Genomic DNA, 17,464 nt, shown 5'->3' with positions numbered 1-17,464 from the left:
CAGGTTGTAGTAGCGTGAAGCTAAACTTCTTCACCGTTTTGGTCCAATAGCTACCAGGTTGTAGCAGCGTGAAGCTAAACTTCTTCACTGTTTTGGTCCAATAGCTACCAGGTTGTAGTAGCGTGAAGCTAAACTTCTTCACCGTTTTGGTCCAATAGCTACCAGGTTGTAGCAGCGTGAAGCTAAACTTCTTCACCGTTTTGGTCCAATAGCTACCAGGTTGTAGCAGCGTGAAGCTAAACTTCTTCACCGTTTTGGTCCAATAGCTACCAGGTTGTAGCAGCGTGAAGCTAAACTTCTTCACCGTTTTGGTCCAATAGCTACCAGGTTGTAGCAGCGTGAAGCGCACCGGTGCATATGCGCAGATACTCGGTGTTGCATCGTGCTAATCTCAAAAGACGCGTTGGAGCAGACCACTTTTGTCAAGTCGGTGCCTTTTTAAAGTGGGGGAAAAAATTGTCAGACATGTCGACTGCATGAACTTTACAAAAATGATGTGGTCTAAAGTGAAGTTTTGACTTCAGTCGATTGCAAGTTTTTGCAGTTGCTCCTCACAGACTTCATCCTGCAGGCATCGCCTTCGGAGGCTCTATTGTCCACTAATCATTAGGGTGTTTTTGTTTGACCCACACGAACGTGACCAAACGCATGACTGAAACAGGGACACATTTTCCTTCATTTATGTGTACAGTGGATATATAGAAATAAATGTGATTTTAGGCTCTCTTTAACCGGTTCTGCAAGGTGTACATACATATTCATATTATGTTTTCAGTTTGTGATATGGGGGTGGGACATTATGAAGAAAACCTTTTTATAAACAGTGGCAACACCGCCATGTTGATCTGAGCCTTGCTGTTAGAAAACCACACTAGTGTCCGACTGTTGCAGAGTCACCTCCCCCGACTCCACTCCTTGACTTTTGTCTACAGTTGGGTTCTTTAGCCTTGCCACTCCAATGTGCCCAATCTCTGCGGGGCTGCTCGTTATCTCGATGAGTCTATCTGTAAATTATAAAGTCAATCTCAATGTGCCCCGCCAGATTCAGAAGCTTGAAACCCCTATTAGAAAAAAAGCTTGACAACCCCATTCGAGTTTTGCCTCTCAAACTAAAACTGAACATAATTCAAGAGGGTTTTATTTTGTTTTCGAGTCAAAGATAATAGTAGTGTTTTTTAATTTTTTTAAATGACAGATTTGTTCATTATTTATATTTCAGTTGAGTTTCAGTTTTAATTTACTATAATAACCTTACTGTATTGAATCTGACAGATTGATCCACAACCTTGCTGTATTGAATCTGACAGATTGATCCACAACCCTGCTGTATTGAATCTGACAGATTGATCCACAACCCTGCTGTATTGAATCTGACAGATTGATCCACAACCCTGCTGTATTGAATCTGACAGATTGATCCACAACCTTGCTGTATTGAATCTGACAGATTGATCCACAACCTTGCTGTATTGAATCTGACAGATTGATCCACAACCCTGCTGTATTGAATCTGACAGATTGATCCACAACCCTGCTGTATTGAATCTGACAGATTGATCCACAACCTTGCTGTATTGAATCTGACAGATTGATCCACAACCTTGCTGTATTGAATCTGACAGATTGATCCACAACCTTGCTGTATTGAATCTGACAGATTGATCCACAACCCTGCTGTATTGAATCTGACAGATTGATCCACAACCCTGCTGTATTGAATCTGACAGATTGATCCACAACCCTGACTGAATATTGAATCTGACAGATTGATCCACAACCTTGCTGTATTGAATCTGACAGATTGATCCACAACCTTGCTGTATTGAATCTGACAGATTGATCCACAACCCTGCTGTATTGAATCTGACAGATTGATCCACAACCCTGCTGTATTGAATCTGACAGATTGATCCACAACCCTGCTGTATTGAATCTGACAGATTGATCCACAACCTTGCTGTTTCACTCTATTAGATTTGGTGACATTTCAAAGACGTGCTGTTTTTTTATGTGGTTTCTTTTGTTCTTTTGTTTTTTTTCTTTCTTTCTACAGGCTCTGTGAGTTCAGCCAAAAGGTTGGAGCCCCACCTCTTCCCAGCACAACACTTCCTGGACGATGGCCAATCGTTCGTAGCACTGGCTGTAGAGACTGCTCTGATTGGCTTAGGGCAGCAGAGGGTGATGCCTGACGGCCTATACGCCCAGGAGAAGGTGTGTCGCAACGAAGAGCAGCTATTGGCCAAGCTCCAGGAAGTGGAACTGAACGATGCCCTGGTCAAGATCTTCCGCAAGCAAGCAGTCTTCCTGCTAGAGGGTGAGGGGGTGACACACACACACACACCCTCTCTCTCTACCTCTCTCTCTACTTCTCTACCTTTACTCCCTAACCCTGTATTCGGTCTCCTGTAGCTGGTCCATACAGTGGTCTAGGAGAGTTGCTCTACAGAGAGAGTGTTCCCATGCATACTTTCGCCAAGTATCTCTTCACCTCCCTACTACCTCACGACGCTGAACTGGCGTACAAAATTGCACTGAGAGCCATGAGGTGAGTACAAAACGCACACACAAACCTGTATCAGAAAATAACACTTCAGTTGAAAAAGGAGCTCAGCCTCATTTGAGTCTCAAATTCTGTGTGTGTGTCTGTGACGAGACAGGAAGCTATCCTTATTAAATAATTAAACACAACTGAAAATGGTTGAATAATAGTTTTATTTATATATAAACTCAGCAAAAAAAGAAACGTCCCTTTTTCAGGACTCTTGTCTTTCAAAGATCAAAAATCACAGATCTTCATTGTAAAGGGTTTAAACACTGTGTCCCATGCTTGTTCAAAGAACTATAAACAATTAATGAACATGCACCCGTGCAACAGTCGTTAGGACACTAACAGCTTACAGACGGTAGGCAATTAAGGTCACTGTCTGCTCATCTGCGTGAACGTGCCTTATGCGTGCTGCAAGGAGGCATGAGGACTGCAGATGTGGCCAGGGCAATAAATTGCAATGTCTATACTGTGAGAAGCCTAAGGCAGCACTACAGGGAGACAGGACAGACAACTGATTGTCCTCACAGTGGCAGACCACGTGTAACAATACCTGCACATCGTCGGTACATCCTAACATCACACCTGCGGGACAGGTACAGGAATGGCAACAACAACTGCCCGAGTTATACCAGGGACGCACAATCCCTCCATCAGTGCTCAGACTGTCTGCAATAGGCTGAGAGAGGCTGGACCGAGGGCTTGTAGGCCTGTTGTAAGGCAGGTCCTCACCAGACATCACCGGCAACAACGTCGCCTATGGGCACAAACCCACCGTCGCTGGACCAGACAGGACTGGCAAAAAGTGCTCTTCACTGACGACTCACGGTTTTGAATCACCAGGGGGGATGGAGGTGGAGGGTCCGTCCTGGTCTGGGGCGGTGTCACAGCATCGTCAGACTGAGCTTGTCATTGCAAGCAATCTCAACGCTGTGCGTTACAGGGAAGACATCCTCCTACCTCATGTGTTATCCTTCTTGCAGGCTCATCCTGACATGACCCTTCACATTGACAATGCCACCAGCCATACTACTCGTTCTGTGCGTGATTTCCTGCAAGACAGGAATGTCAGTGTTCTGCCATGGCCAGCGAAGAGCCCAGATTTCAATCCCATTGAGCACGTCTGGGACCTGTTGGATCGGAGGGTGAGGGCTAGGGACATTCCCCACAGAAATGTCCGGGAACTTGCAGGTGCCTTGGTGGAAGAGTGGGGTAGCATCTCACAGCAAAAACTGGCAAATCTGGTGCAGTCCATGAGGAGGCGATTCACTGCAGTACTTAATGCAGCTGGTGTCCGCACCAGATACTGACTGTTACTTTTGATTTAGACCCCCTGTTTGTTCAGTGGCACGTTATTCTATTTCTGTTAGTCACATGTCTGTGGAACTTGTTCAGTGTATGTCTCAGTTGTTGAATCTTATGTTCATACAAATATTTACACACGTTAAGTTTGCTGAAAATAAACGCAGTTGACAGTGAGAGGACGATTATTTTTTTGCTGAGTGTATGTGTGTGTGTGTGTGTGTGTATATATGTGTATATATATTGATAGAGAGATATACACTGAGTCTAGAAAACATTAAATACACTTTCCTAGTATTGAGTTGCACCCCCTAATTTTGCCCTCAGAACAGCCTCAATTTATTGGGGCATGAACTCTACAAGGTGTCGAAGCGTTCCACAGGGATTCTGGCCCATATTTACTCAAGTGCTTCCTACAGTTGTGTCAAGCTGGCTGGATGTCCTTTAGGTTGTGGACCATTCTTGATGCACATGGGAAACTGTTGAGTGTGTAAAACCCAGCAGCGTTGCAGTTCTTGACACAAACTGGTGTGCCTGTTCAAAGGCACTTAAATCTTTTGTCTAGCCCATAAATCTTTTTGTCTAGCCCATAAATCTTTTTGTCTAGCCTATAAATCTTTTTGTCTAGCCTATAAATCTTTTTGTCTAGCCCATAAATATTTTTGTCTAGCCCATAAATATTTTTGTCTAGCCTATAAATCTTTTTGTCTAGCCTATAAATCTTTTTGTCTAGCCCATAAATCTTTTTGTCTAGCCCATAAATCTTTTTGTCTAGCCCATAAATCTTTTTGTCTAGCCTATAAATCTTTTTGTCTAGCCCATAAATCTTTTTCTAGTCATCTTTTTGTCTAGCCTATAAATCTTTTTGTCTAGCCTATAAATCTTTTTGTCTAGCCCATAAATCTTTTTGTCTAGCCCATAAATATTTTTGTCTAGCCTATAAATCTTTTTGTCTAGCCCATAAATCTTTTTGTCTATCCTATAAATATTTTTGCCTAAATAAATCTTTTTGTCTAGCCTAAATAAAATCTTTTGTCTAGCCCATAAATCTTTTTGTCTAACCTATAAATATTTTTGCCCTATAAATATTTTTTTGTCTAGCCTATAAATCTTTTTGTCTAGCCTATAAATCATAAATCTTTTTGTCTATCCTATAAATATTTTTGTCTAGCCCATAAATCTTTTTGTCTAGCCTAGAAATCTTTTTGTCTAGCCCATAAATCTTTTTGTCTAGCCCATAAATCTTTTTGTCTAGCCCATAAATCTTTTTGTCTAGCCCATAAATCTTTTTGTCGAGCCCATAAAACTTTTTGTCTGGCCTATAAATCTTTTTTTCTATACTATTTACCATTTGAATGGCACATACACAATCCATGTCTCAAAGCATATAAATCCTTGTTTAACCTGTCTCCTCCCTTCACTGTGGATTTAACAGGTGGCATCAGTAATCCACCTTTCACCTGGATTCACCTGGTCAGTCTGTCATGGAAAGGGCAGGTGTCCATAATGTTTTGTATACTATTTTATGATGTGGGGTTTCATTTGGGTGTCTTTCTACATTTACAACTTTATTTAATTTTGCCCATGTTAAACTCCTCTGAATTGTATTATATTTAAATCTTTATTTTCAACAATACAGTCTAGAATCAGCATCAGATATAGCAAGTGGTATGAAGACTTTCTATTTCTGACCTCTGCTTTAACTGAAGCACTGAATCTTGCGGAGAGACCGGGATTTCCCATAAGCCTTAGAAGAACCCTTAAAGGCCCATGCTTCCTTATTAGAAGCAAAACCGTTATATTAAACATCAGTGTATTAAATGTGTGTCTTTAGGTTACCGGTCCTGGAAACCACGGCTCCATCAGGTGATCTATCCAGACCTCACCATATAGTATCTATGGTCCCTAACCGCTACCCTCGCTGGTTCACTCTATCTCACATAGAGTCACAACAATGTGAACTGGCCTCCACCATGCTTACCGCAGCCAAAGGTATGTACACAAACAAACGTACTGTATGTACAAACACACACACTGTACAAACACAAAAATACACACATGCTCAGATAATGTTTACTATCTTTTCTGCAAATAGGTGGTTTTATATTGGGTTTTTGTCTCTCAGGCGATGGGCGTAAGTTAGAAACGGTGTTAGAGTCCATCCAGAAGAACATCCACTCCTCGTCTCACATCTTCAAACTGGCTCAGGATGCCTTCAAGATCGCTACTCTGATGGACAGCCTGCCAGACCTCACACTGCTTAAAGTCTCACTGGAGCTGGGCCTTCAGGTAACATATACACTACCGGTCAAACATTTTAGCCACCCCCATTTTCCCAGTTCTTATAGACATTTAAGCAGTTCAAGTCCAGTGAATAACCTGAAATGGTACAAAGTTAACTGGTAAACTGCCAGAGGTTTAAAAAATGTTTAGGTTACCAAAAACTGATAAATAATGTACATTTCACAGTTATTTAAAAAGGCCTTTTTCAGGGAACAAGTAATGGGTTAACAACTTACAGCTGTTCTGCAGCGATGGAAGTAAATTAAGCCTTGAAAGTTGATGCTAACAATTCCTACATGTGTCCCAACTTTTGTTGATTACTTACAAGCCCTCTGTCTGTATTAAAGCGGTGTTGGAACAGACTGTTACTACACCCTCTTAAGCATTATTTTGAAAGTATTGTACTACAGGAAGTAGTATATTGCTATCATAATGGCGAGAAAAAGGCAATTAACAAAGGAAGGCAGACCATTATAATCCTTAAAAGTGTAGGTCTTTCCTTTCGAGAAATTGCAAAGAAAGCCAAGGTGTCAGTGAGTACAGTTTACTACACCATCAAAAGGCACTTGAAACTCTGAAAAGAAGAGGTCTGGCAGATCCAAAGCCACAACAGAATCAGAAGACACGTTTCTTAGAGTCAACAGCTTGGGTGAATGGCGATTTGCAGGAAAACATCTTCAAGCACAGCTTAACACTGGTCGAGGTAATCAAGTCTCAGTTTCAACTGTGAAGAGAGGACTTCAGCTGAATGTTTGACAGGTCGAGTGGCAGTAAGAAAGCCATTGCTAAATATGAAAAAGAGTCTTGACTGGGCCATGAAGTACTGCCAGTGGACTACTGAAGACTGGAAGAAGGTCTTATGGACTGATGAATCAAAATGTGAAATCTTCGGTTCATCATGCAGGGTTTTTGCATGCCATTGAGTAGGCGAAAGGATGATTCCTCAGTGTGTGACACCAACTGTCACACATGGAGGAGGAAGCGTGATGGCCTGGGGCTCTTTTGCTGGATCCAGAGTCGGCGAATTGCACAGAGTGAGTGGCACCCTGAACCAATACGGCTACCACAGCATTTTGCAGTGCCATGCAATACCCTCTGGTGTACGTCTAGTTGGTCAGGGATTCATCCCACAGCAAGATAATGACCCAGAACATACCTCCAGGCTATGTCACAACTACCTTAGAAGAAAAGAACAAGACGGTAGTCTTCAAATCATGGAATGGCCAGCACAGTCTCCAGACTTAGACCCCATTCAGCTGGTTTGGGATGAACTGTGCAGAAGGATGAAAGTAAAGCAACCTACATGTACAACACATTTGTGGGAACTTCGGAAACAGTGTTGGGAAGGAATTTACGGACAATATTTGATTTCCATTGTAGAAAGAATGTGTTCGGCTGTATGTCTGCAAAAGGTGGCTACTTTGAGTCAAAAGTGTAGATTGCATTCTGTTAAACATTTTTTTGTTTACTTGTTCTATGCTTTAATTTGAGTACATTAAGACATTACACTGTGTCAATTTTTATTGACAAATGTAGGTGTTCTAAAACTTCTGACCGGTACACAGACCGGTACTTTTGACCGGTACACTTCCCACAATAAGTTGGTGTAATAAGCTAGTGTAACGGAGTCCGGTTTGTAGACCTCCTTGCTCGCACACGCTTTTTCAGTTTTGCCCACAGATTTTCTATAGGATTCAGGTTAGGGCTTTGTGATGGCCACTCCAATACCTTGAATTTGTTGTCCTTAAGCCATTTTGCCACAACTTTGGAAATACGCTTGGAGTCATTGTCCATTTGGAAGACCCATTTGCGACCAAGCTTTGACTTCCTGACTGATGTCTTGAGATGTTGCTTAATATATCCACATAATTTCCCGTCCTCATGATGCCATCTATTTTGTAAAGTGCACCAGTTCCTCCTGCAGCAAAGCACCTCCACAACCTGATGCTGCCACTCCTGTGCTTCATGGTTGGGATGGTGTTCTTCTGCTTGTAAGCCTCCCCCTTTTTCCTCCAAACATAACGATGGTCATTATGGCCGAACAGTTATGTTTTTGTTTCATCAAACCAGAGGACATTTCTCCAAAAAGTATGATCTTTGTCTCGATGCGCATTTGCCAAACGTAGTCTAGCTTTTTTATGGAGGTTTTTGAGCAGTGGCTTCTTCCTTGCTGAGGGGCCTTTCAGGTTGTCGATATAGGATTCATTTTTACTGTGGATATAGATACTTTGTGCCTGTTTCCTACAGCATCTTCACAAGGTCCTTTGCTGTTGTTCTGAGATTGATTTGCACTTTTTGCACCGAAGTACGTTCATCTCTAGGAGACAGAACGCATCTCCTTCCAGAGCGGTATGACGTCTGCATGGTCCCATGGTGTTTATACTTGCATACTATTGTTTGTACAGATGAACGTGGTACCTTCAGGCGTTTGGAAATTGCTCCCAAGGATGAACCAGACTTGTGGAGGTCTACAATTGTTTTCTGAGGTCTTGGAGGATTTCTTTTGATTTTCCTATGATATCAAGCAAAGATGCACTGAGTTTGAAGGTAGGCCTTAAAATACATTCACAGGTACACCTCCAATTGACTCAAATGATGTCAATTCGCTTATCAGAAGCTTCTAAAGCCATGACATCATTTTCTGGAATTTTCCAAGCTGTTTAAATGCACAGTCAACATAGTGTATGTAAACTTCTGACCCACTGGAATTGTGATGCAGTGAAATAATCTGTCTGTAAACAATTGTTCGAAAAATTACTTGTGTCATGCACAGAGTATATGTCCTAACCATCTTGCAAAAACTATAGTTTGTTAACAAGACATTTGTGAAGTGGTTGTCTGGTGACGTCTGGTGAGGACCTGCCTTACAACAGGCCTACAAACCCTCAGTCCAGCCTCTCTCAGCCTATTGCGGACAGTCTGAGCACTGATGGAGGGATTGTGCGTTCCTGGTGTAACTCGGGCAGTTGTTGTTGCCATCCTGTACCTGTCCCGCAGGTGTGATGTTCGGATGGACCGATCCTGCGCAGGTGTTGTTGCACGTGGTCTGTCACTGCGAGGACGATCAGCGGTCCATCCTGTCTCCCTGTAGTGCTGTAACACTGTCTTAGGCGTCTCACAGTGTGGACATTGCAATTTATTGCCCTGGCCACATCTGCAGTCCTTATGCCTCCTTGCAGTATGCCTAAGGCACATTCACGCAGATGAGCAGGGACCCTGGGCATCTTTCTTTTGGTGCTTTTCAGAGTCAGTAGAAAGGCCTCTTTAGTGTCGTAAGTTTTCATAACTGTGACCTTAATTGCCTACCATCTGTAAGTTGTTAGTGTTTTGAACATGTACCTGTTCCACAGGTACATGTTCATTAATTGTTTATGCATGGGAAACAGTGTTTAAACCCTTTACAATGAAGATCTGTGAAGTTATTTGGATTTTTACGAATGATCTTTGAAAGCATTTATACTTTTTTGGGTGGGTTTATGTTATATATATACGCAAGCAAACAAACACGCCTCCCTAACCTGTACCTGTTCCTTTCTCCCCTGAAGGTGATGAGAATGACTCTGTCCACGTTGAACTGGAGGAGGAGAGAGATGGTACGGTGGCTGGTCACCTGTGCCACAGAAGTTGGTGAGTTACTATTCTAATGCTGTTTTCCAGTGTGTGTGGCTGCAGAACAAAAGTATCCTGTTGTTGAATGGGTTCCCATTTCCAATGTGCATGATGTCAGCTGTGGTGTCAACTGTGGAAAACTGGTGAAACAGCTGATTGGCTGCTTTTTAGACAATAGAGAAGTAAATGGCCCGGAGGTATAAAGAAGGCAAAATCTAGGTATTTTCTTGATGCTATGACAGAGTCTACTGGTGATCCCGCTAAATTCTGGAAAACTGTTAACTCACTTAAACCAGGAAACTCCTTGACTTCCCTGCTGAAGCAAATTACATCGGAATCTGGGATCATCAGTGACCAAACTGAAATGTGTGATGCTTTTCTTTTTAAAAGAAAACATGGCCAACATGATCCTGACCGGTCTATAGCAGAAAGTGCAGATAAGACATCATCTGTGACTTTTTGAAAATTAAAAACCGGCTTACTGTTTTCCACATCCACCCTCAAGGGAGGCGATGGTAGTGAATTGGATAATTATCGGCCCATCTCTCTAAGCTCTCCTGTTTGACTAAAATGCTAGAGTCATTAGTGAAAAGGCAACTACAATCTTTTTAACTGTGAACAATACGCTTTCTAGTAATCAATCTGGCTTCAGACCTAAACACAGTACTATTACGGCCACTGTACGTGTTGTAAATGATATTATTAATGCCCTAGATAATTGAAAGTACTGTGCCGACTTGTTCATAGATTTATCTAAAGGTTTTGACACTGTAGACCATGCGATACTTTTAGGTAAGCTGTCGTCAATAGGACTGGGATTGGATGCCTGTCGTTGGTTTCATGACTATCTAAAGGATAGAAGTCTGGCTGTTAGAGTAGACGGCATTCAGTCGGAGCCATTGGAGTTGGTTAAAGGGGTCCCACAAGGTTCTATACTTGGTCCATTACTGTTCACTCTCTACATAAACAGTATTGGTGATAAGATAAGAAAGTGTCAAATTAATTTATATGCTGATGACACTGCATGTTCTCTATCGCTTCAACGGCTGACCAAGCGTTGTCATTATTGGAGACAGATTTTAAGATATTACAAGGGTCTTTTATACAGCTGAAACTTGTTCTAACTGCAAAAAAAAACACATTTTATGATTTTTAATCAGGTTTTTGCATATAAATACTTAGGGATATGGTTGGATGATAAACTGTCTTTTAAAATACATATTGACTAACTTTGCAAACGGCTAAAAATCAAGCTAGGCTTCCTCTATAGAAACAGGACATGTTTGTCCTCTACAAATAGAAAACAAATTGTGCAAGCTACTTTTATGTCTGTTATAGATTATGGGGATATTATTTACATGCATGCTACGGCATCAGCACTTAAATCGCTGGATGCTATTATCATTGCGCACTTAGGTTTATTATGGGTGCTAGCTACAGAACTTACTATTGTGTTTTATATCAAAATGTGGGTTGGACTAAGCTGTCCGTGAGACGAGAACAACATGCTTTCGTGTTTGTCTATAAAGCACTTCTGAATAAACAACCTTCTTATTTATCATCACTAATATTAGAATTATAATTCGTAAAACCAGGTCTCAAGCCTGGATTACACTTGAGGCCCATGTGATTTCCACAGAGTTGGGTATGGCTGCCTTTTCCTGTTACGCTCCTTGCCTATGGAATAGCCTGCAGACTAAACTTCAACTTCAAACTTGTCGCCCATTTTATATATTTATTGTAGGATTTTTATTTGTTTATCGCTTGTTACTGTTTTGGCAATGAAAGGTCTTGTGCTGTTAGGGGAATAACCTGTGTGTAAATGTAATCTGTTGCTGTATTTTTTTGTGTTATCTGTGATTGTTTTGTTTGTCTTGTGTAGCTTCTTAATCATTGTACCTAAACTGTATGTGTAAACATGTATACGCAGGGCCCAGCTGTAAGAGAGACCTTGGTCTCAGTCTGTGTTTCTTGTTGAAATAAAGGTATTAAAAAAATTAAAAGCTGTGGTGTGTGTAGAACATATTTCCATGACCTAACCAGCGTCTCCTCTGCTCTCCACTGCTGCAGGTGTGTATGCGTTGGACAGCATCATGCAGAGTTGGTTCACCCTGTTCACTCCGACCGAGGCCACCAGCATCGTGGCCACCACCGTCATGTCCAACACCACCATCGTCCGGCTGCACCTGGACTGTCACCAGCAGGAGAACCTGGCCTCCTCCGCCCGAACACTGGCCCTGCAGTGTGCCATGAAGGACCCCCAGAACTGTTCCCTCTCCGCCCTCACCCTCTGTGAGAAGGACCACATCGCCTTCGAGACGGCCTACCAGATCGTACTGGACGCGGCCGTCACGGGGATGAGCTACACACAGCTCTTTACAATAGCTAGGTACATGGAGCACAGAGGATATCCCATGAGGGCTTACAAGCTGGCCACGCTAGCCATGGCCCACCTTAACCTCAGCTACAACCAGGACACCCACCCGGCTATCAATGACGTGCTGTGGGCCTGTGCTCTGAGTCACTCTCTGGGGAAGAATGAGCTGGCTGCCGTCATTCCCCTGGTGGTGAAAAGTGTGAAGTGCGCCACTGTGCTGTCAGACATTTTGAGACGGTGCACATTGACCACGCCGGGCATGGTGGCGCTGCACAGCCGCAGGAACTCTGGGAAGCTAATGTCGCTGGACAAGGCTCCACTCAGGCAACTGCTGGACGCCACCATCGGAGCCTACATCAACACCACGCACTCTCGCCTCACGCACATTAGCCCGCGCCACTACAGCGAGTTTATAGAGTTCCTCAGTAAGGCCAGAGAGACGTTCCTCATGGCCCAGGACGGACACATCCAGTTTACCCAGTTCATAGACAACCTTAAACAGATCTACAAGGGCAAGAAGAAACTCATGATGCTCGTACGGGAGAGGTTCGGTTGACGAAGACTAAACTTAAAAACTATTGTGATTGGTCGATGGATGTATGGAGATTGAGAGCGATCACGCCCCCTTTTACTTGATTCTGCTTTTGTTTCCCTTTTCACTTAAAAAGTGACGGAAAAAGTGAAAGAAAAACCTGAAAACAACAAAAGGCCACATCGGTATTAATGTGTATAGACCCTATTTAGTTCACAAGCAAACAAAAAATAAAATTGTCATGTTGTGGAAGTGTGTGTGTGTGTGTGTGTGTGTGTGTGTGTGTGTGTGTGTGTGTGTGTGTGTGTGTGTGTGTGTGTGTGTGTGTGTGTGTGTGTGTGTGTGTGTGTGTGTGTGTGTGTGTGTGTGTGTGTGTGTGTGTGTGTGTGTGTGTGTCCCTTTATGTATAAAGACAGTGTGTAAGAGAGAGAGAGAGAGAGAGAACTAAAGAGAAAAATACAATCTTTTTACACTGAGTATATGTTGTCCAGTGGCGAGATGTCCACATAGCACTCCTGTCCCCCTCTGTTAAATGCTCACAGCTCAGAGACAATGAGACAAACAAGGCTTAAAACCAAACAGAGCAACTCCATCAGATGTGACCAGTACCTCGTACGGACCCAGCTTTATTTCCCCCCTTATCCTTAGCCCTTCCTCACCCCTCCTTCCCCCACTCAGTGTAGTCAGTGTGTGTTAACAGTTAAATAACAACACAAACAGTTCACTATCCAGTTCAGTCCACAATTTCTTGTTTTATTTCTCTTTAGTAAGAGAGATCACCAACATCAGGCTGGCTGTGGCTTTAGTAACAGGGATCACCAACTCCAGGCTGGCTGTGGCTTTAGTAACAGGGATCACCAACTCCAGGCTGACTGGCTTTAGTAACAGGGATCACCAACATCAGGCTTGGCTGTGGCTTTAGTAACAGGGATCACCAACTCCAGGCTGGCTGTGGCTTTAGTAACAGGGATCACCAACTCCAGGCTGACTGGCTTTAGTAACAGGGATCACCAACATCAGGCTTGGCTGTGGCTTTAGTAACAGGGATCACCAACTCCAGGCTGGCTGTGGCTTTAGTAACAGGGATCATCAACTCCAGGCTGGCTGTGGCTTTAGTAACAGGGATCACCAACTCCAGGCTGAGTGTGGCTTTAGTAACAGGGATCACCAACTCCAGGCTGACTGTGGCTTTAGTAACAGGGATCACCAACTCCAGGCTGACTGTAGCTTTAGTAACAGGGATCACCAACTCCAGGCTGGCTGTGGCTTTAGTAACAGGGATCACCAACTCCAGGCTGACTGTGGCTTTAGTAACAGGGATCACCAACTCCAGGTTGGCTGTGGCTTTAGTAACAGGGATCACCAACTCCAGGCTGGCTGTGGCTTTAGTAACAAGGATCATCAACTCCAGGCTGGCTGTGGCTTTAGTAACAGGGATCATCAACTCCAGGCAGACTGTCTGCTGTGGCTTTAGTAACAGGGATCATCAACTCTAGGCTGACTGTCTGCTGTGGCTTTAGTAACAGGGATCATCAACTCTAGGCTGACTGTCTGCTGTGGCTTTAGTAACAGGGATCATCAACTCCAGGCTGACTGTCTGCTGTGGCTTTAGTAACAGAGATCACAAACTCCAGGCTGACTGTCTGCTGTGGCTTTAGTAACAGGGATCACCAACTCCAGGCTGACTGTCTGCTATGGCTTTAGTAACAGGGATCACCAACTCCAGGCTGACTGTGGCTTTAGTAACAGGGATAACCAACTCCAGGCTGACTGTCTGCTGTGGATTTAGTAACAGGGATCATCAACTCCAGGCTGACTGTCTGCTGTGGCTTTAGTAACAGGGATCATCAACTCCAGGCTGACTGTCTGCTGTGGCTTTAGTAACAGGGATCACCAACTCCAGGCTGACTGTCTGCTGTGGCTTTAGTAACAGGGATCATCAACTCCAGGCTGGCTGTGGCTTTAGTAACAGAGATCACCAACTCCAGGCTGACTGTGGCTTTAGTAACAGGGATAACCAACTCCAGGCTGACTGTCTGCTGTGGATTTAGTAACAGGGATCATCAACTCCAGGCTGATTGTCTGCTGTGGCTTTAGTAACAGGGATCATCAACTCCAGGCTGACTGTCTGCTGTGGCTTTAGTAACAGGGATCACCAACTCCAGGCTGACTGTCTGCTGTGGCTTTAGTAACAGGGATCATCAACTCCAGGCTGGCTGTGGCTTTAGTAACAGGGATCATCAACTCCAGGCTGACTGTCTGCTGTGGCTTTAGTAACAGGGATCACCAACTCCAGGCTGGCTGTGGCTTTAGTAACTGGGATCACCAACTCCAAGCTGACTGTCTGCTGTGGCTTTAGTAACAGGGATCACCAACTCCAGGCTGACTGTCTGCTGTGGCTTTAGTAACAGGGATCACCAACTCCAGGCTGACTGTCTGCTGTGGCTTTAGTAACAGGGATCACCAACTCCAGGCTGACTGTCTGCTGTGGCTTTAGTAACAGGGATCACCAACTCCAGGCTGACTGTCTGCTGTGGCTTTAGTAACAGGGATCATCAACTCCAGGCTGACTGTCTGCTGTGGCTTTAGTAACAGGGATCATCAACTCCAAGCTGGCTGTGGCTTTAGTAACAGAGATCACCAACTCCAGGCTGACTGTCTGCTGTGGCTTTAGTAACAGGGATCATCAACTCCAGGCTGACTGTCTGCTGTGGCTTTAGTAACAGGCATCATCAACTCCAGGCTGACTGTCTGCTGTGGCTTTAGTAACAGGGATCATCAACTCCAGGCTTGACTGTCTGCTGTGGCTTTAGTAACAGAGATCATCAACTCCAGGCTTGACTGTCTGCTGTGGCTTTAGTAACAGGGATCATCAACTCCAGGCTGACTGTCTGCTGTGGCTTTAGTAACAGGCATCATCAACTCCAGGCTGACTGTCTGCTGTGGCTTTAGTAACAGGGATCATCAACTCCAGGCTTGACTGTCTGCTGTGGCTTTAGTAACAGGGATCATCAACTCCAGGCTGACTGTCTGCTGTGGCTTTGCAGTGTTGTTTGCCCTGATGCTTTAGACATGTGCAGAAACACACACACACACACACACACACACGCATAGAAACACATAGTAACGGACACACTCAGAAACTCATGCAGTTGCAGAAACAACCTGTAAACACACACTTGCAGAAAAACACAATTATACTGTCATAGTGCTTGCGCTTGTGGAAACTTAGCAACTGTCAACATACATTCTCAGGGATTTCTCAACAAAAAAAACAAAGGAAAATAAAAAAGAGAGAATGAGAGCATTTTATTGTACTGTATATATAATAGTATATGTCTGAATATTGAAAACAAATGTATACGTTAACTAATTTATTAAATCATATTCTATGTAATGCAAAATACTTGAAGCTGCAGTACCATGGTTTTTATAACCAAAACATATCAGAAGGACTTTTAAAACGTGTCGCGTTACGTCATCAGGGGCCAGGACAAAGGTCAAAGGTTAGGGGTCATCTCAGTAGGACTGTTAGCTGGGCGACCCCAGAGAGACAGACAGACTGACATCCACTGGACTGCTTGACAGGAACCGGCTGTTTGCAAAAAAGGACATGGATGTTGTATTTAGTATGGACCAGCAAAATATATGAATCCTCCAGTTGAACACAGTTGTATTGGGCACCATGGAATAAGAGGTGAGAAAGAGAGAGAAACTGCCCAGGAGCCCGGTCAGTAATGCCGTAGCATTACAAATGGAGAACTCCGGCCCAGTGCCTACGAAGCCGTGAAAAAATCTCTGACTCTTTACTAATAATTAGCATAGTAATACGCTGTGGTGAAATTTGGTTTGTTCACGCATCATGTCTCCTTCCACAGTGTTCAAGTCACAAAAAATCATCTACATTATATGCAGAACAACCAATTAAAACATGTACTTGCCTCTACAACGAACCCACAACACGCCTCTTCTGTCGACTCCTTGACTTTGTGCAGGACAGAAAGTTGCTATGTTGGTCTTGACTGTTCAATTTAGTTTTGTTACGCTTTTTTATATGTTTCTCCTTTTTCAACTTTTGAGTTATCTCTCTAGAATTATTCAACGAGAACAGCCTTCTTTCTTGCCTTGTCTTAACGCTTTAAAACAACCAAACGGGAGTTCTGACTACCAAACTTTGTTCATTGAAATGAAAAAGCCAACCAACTTTGGTTACAACTTTTAGTGTCTTTCATTTTTAGCTGAATGGTTCTGTGTTCTGTGCTTTAAAAAGCCCTCTGTTTGTTTTGGGATCAGAAACATTGTCTAGTGTCTCTTGTCCCCTCCTCCCCTAGAGGTTTGTCCATAGGTCCTTTGTCCAAAGACAAATATCATTCATGTTCAATTTTATTTATTATGATAGGTAAACGATTGTACTTCTTCAACCGTGTCAACATTGCTCATGTGTTAAAATTCAGATTTGATACACCAATATCAATTTATTTATGTAACTAAATCACTGTTTTTTAAACTTGTTAATGATTGAACTTTTTTGTTTTAATTAAAATTCGTTTTTTGAGAGGAGATCTTGTGTAGTGTTTATTTGCATTTATTTTTGAAGGTTCCTAGTTCTGCTATTTTACACACTGCGTCACCAGTGGAATAAGGAGTAACACTGTTTTCCTTTCTTTTATCCCAGAATGTAAGTGACTAAAACGCTGGACCTCTCCTGGGAAATTCTGAATCCACTGAGAGTAGTAGTAGAAAGGATGTCAAGGTTTTTTCCTGCTCATTTGTTTCCTCAACAGTATTAGTGTTTGCTGTATTTGGGGAGTATTCC

At 43.2% G+C, this 17,464-nt stretch overlaps 1 protein-coding gene across 1 annotated transcript in view; it reads left to right on the top strand.

The window, feature by feature from the left end:
* Positions 1–17,208, top strand: part of zswim6 (zinc finger, SWIM-type containing 6) — a 92,958-nt gene extending 75,750 nt beyond the window's left edge. Inside the window, exons 9-14 of the mRNA XM_046304675.1 lie at positions 2,054–2,314; positions 2,410–2,545; positions 5,682–5,839; positions 5,973–6,136; positions 9,676–9,757; positions 11,810–17,208. Of these exons, the coding sequence (XP_046160631.1) occupies positions 2,054–2,314; positions 2,410–2,545; positions 5,682–5,839; positions 5,973–6,136; positions 9,676–9,757; positions 11,810–12,672 (1,664 nt within the window). The 3' untranslated portion in view covers positions 12,673–17,208. The remainder of the gene's footprint in view (positions 1–2,053; positions 2,315–2,409; positions 2,546–5,681; positions 5,840–5,972; positions 6,137–9,675; positions 9,758–11,809) is intronic.
* Positions 17,209–17,464: the final 256 nt, after the last annotated feature.

Source organism: Oncorhynchus gorbuscha, linkage group LG16, assembly GCF_021184085.1.
Source record: "Oncorhynchus gorbuscha isolate QuinsamMale2020 ecotype Even-year linkage group LG16, OgorEven_v1.0, whole genome shotgun sequence".
NCBI lineage: Eukaryota > Metazoa > Chordata > Actinopteri > Salmoniformes > Salmonidae > Oncorhynchus > Oncorhynchus gorbuscha.
Note: the sequence above shows the minus strand (reverse complement) of the source record. Positions and strands in the feature narration are given on the sequence as shown.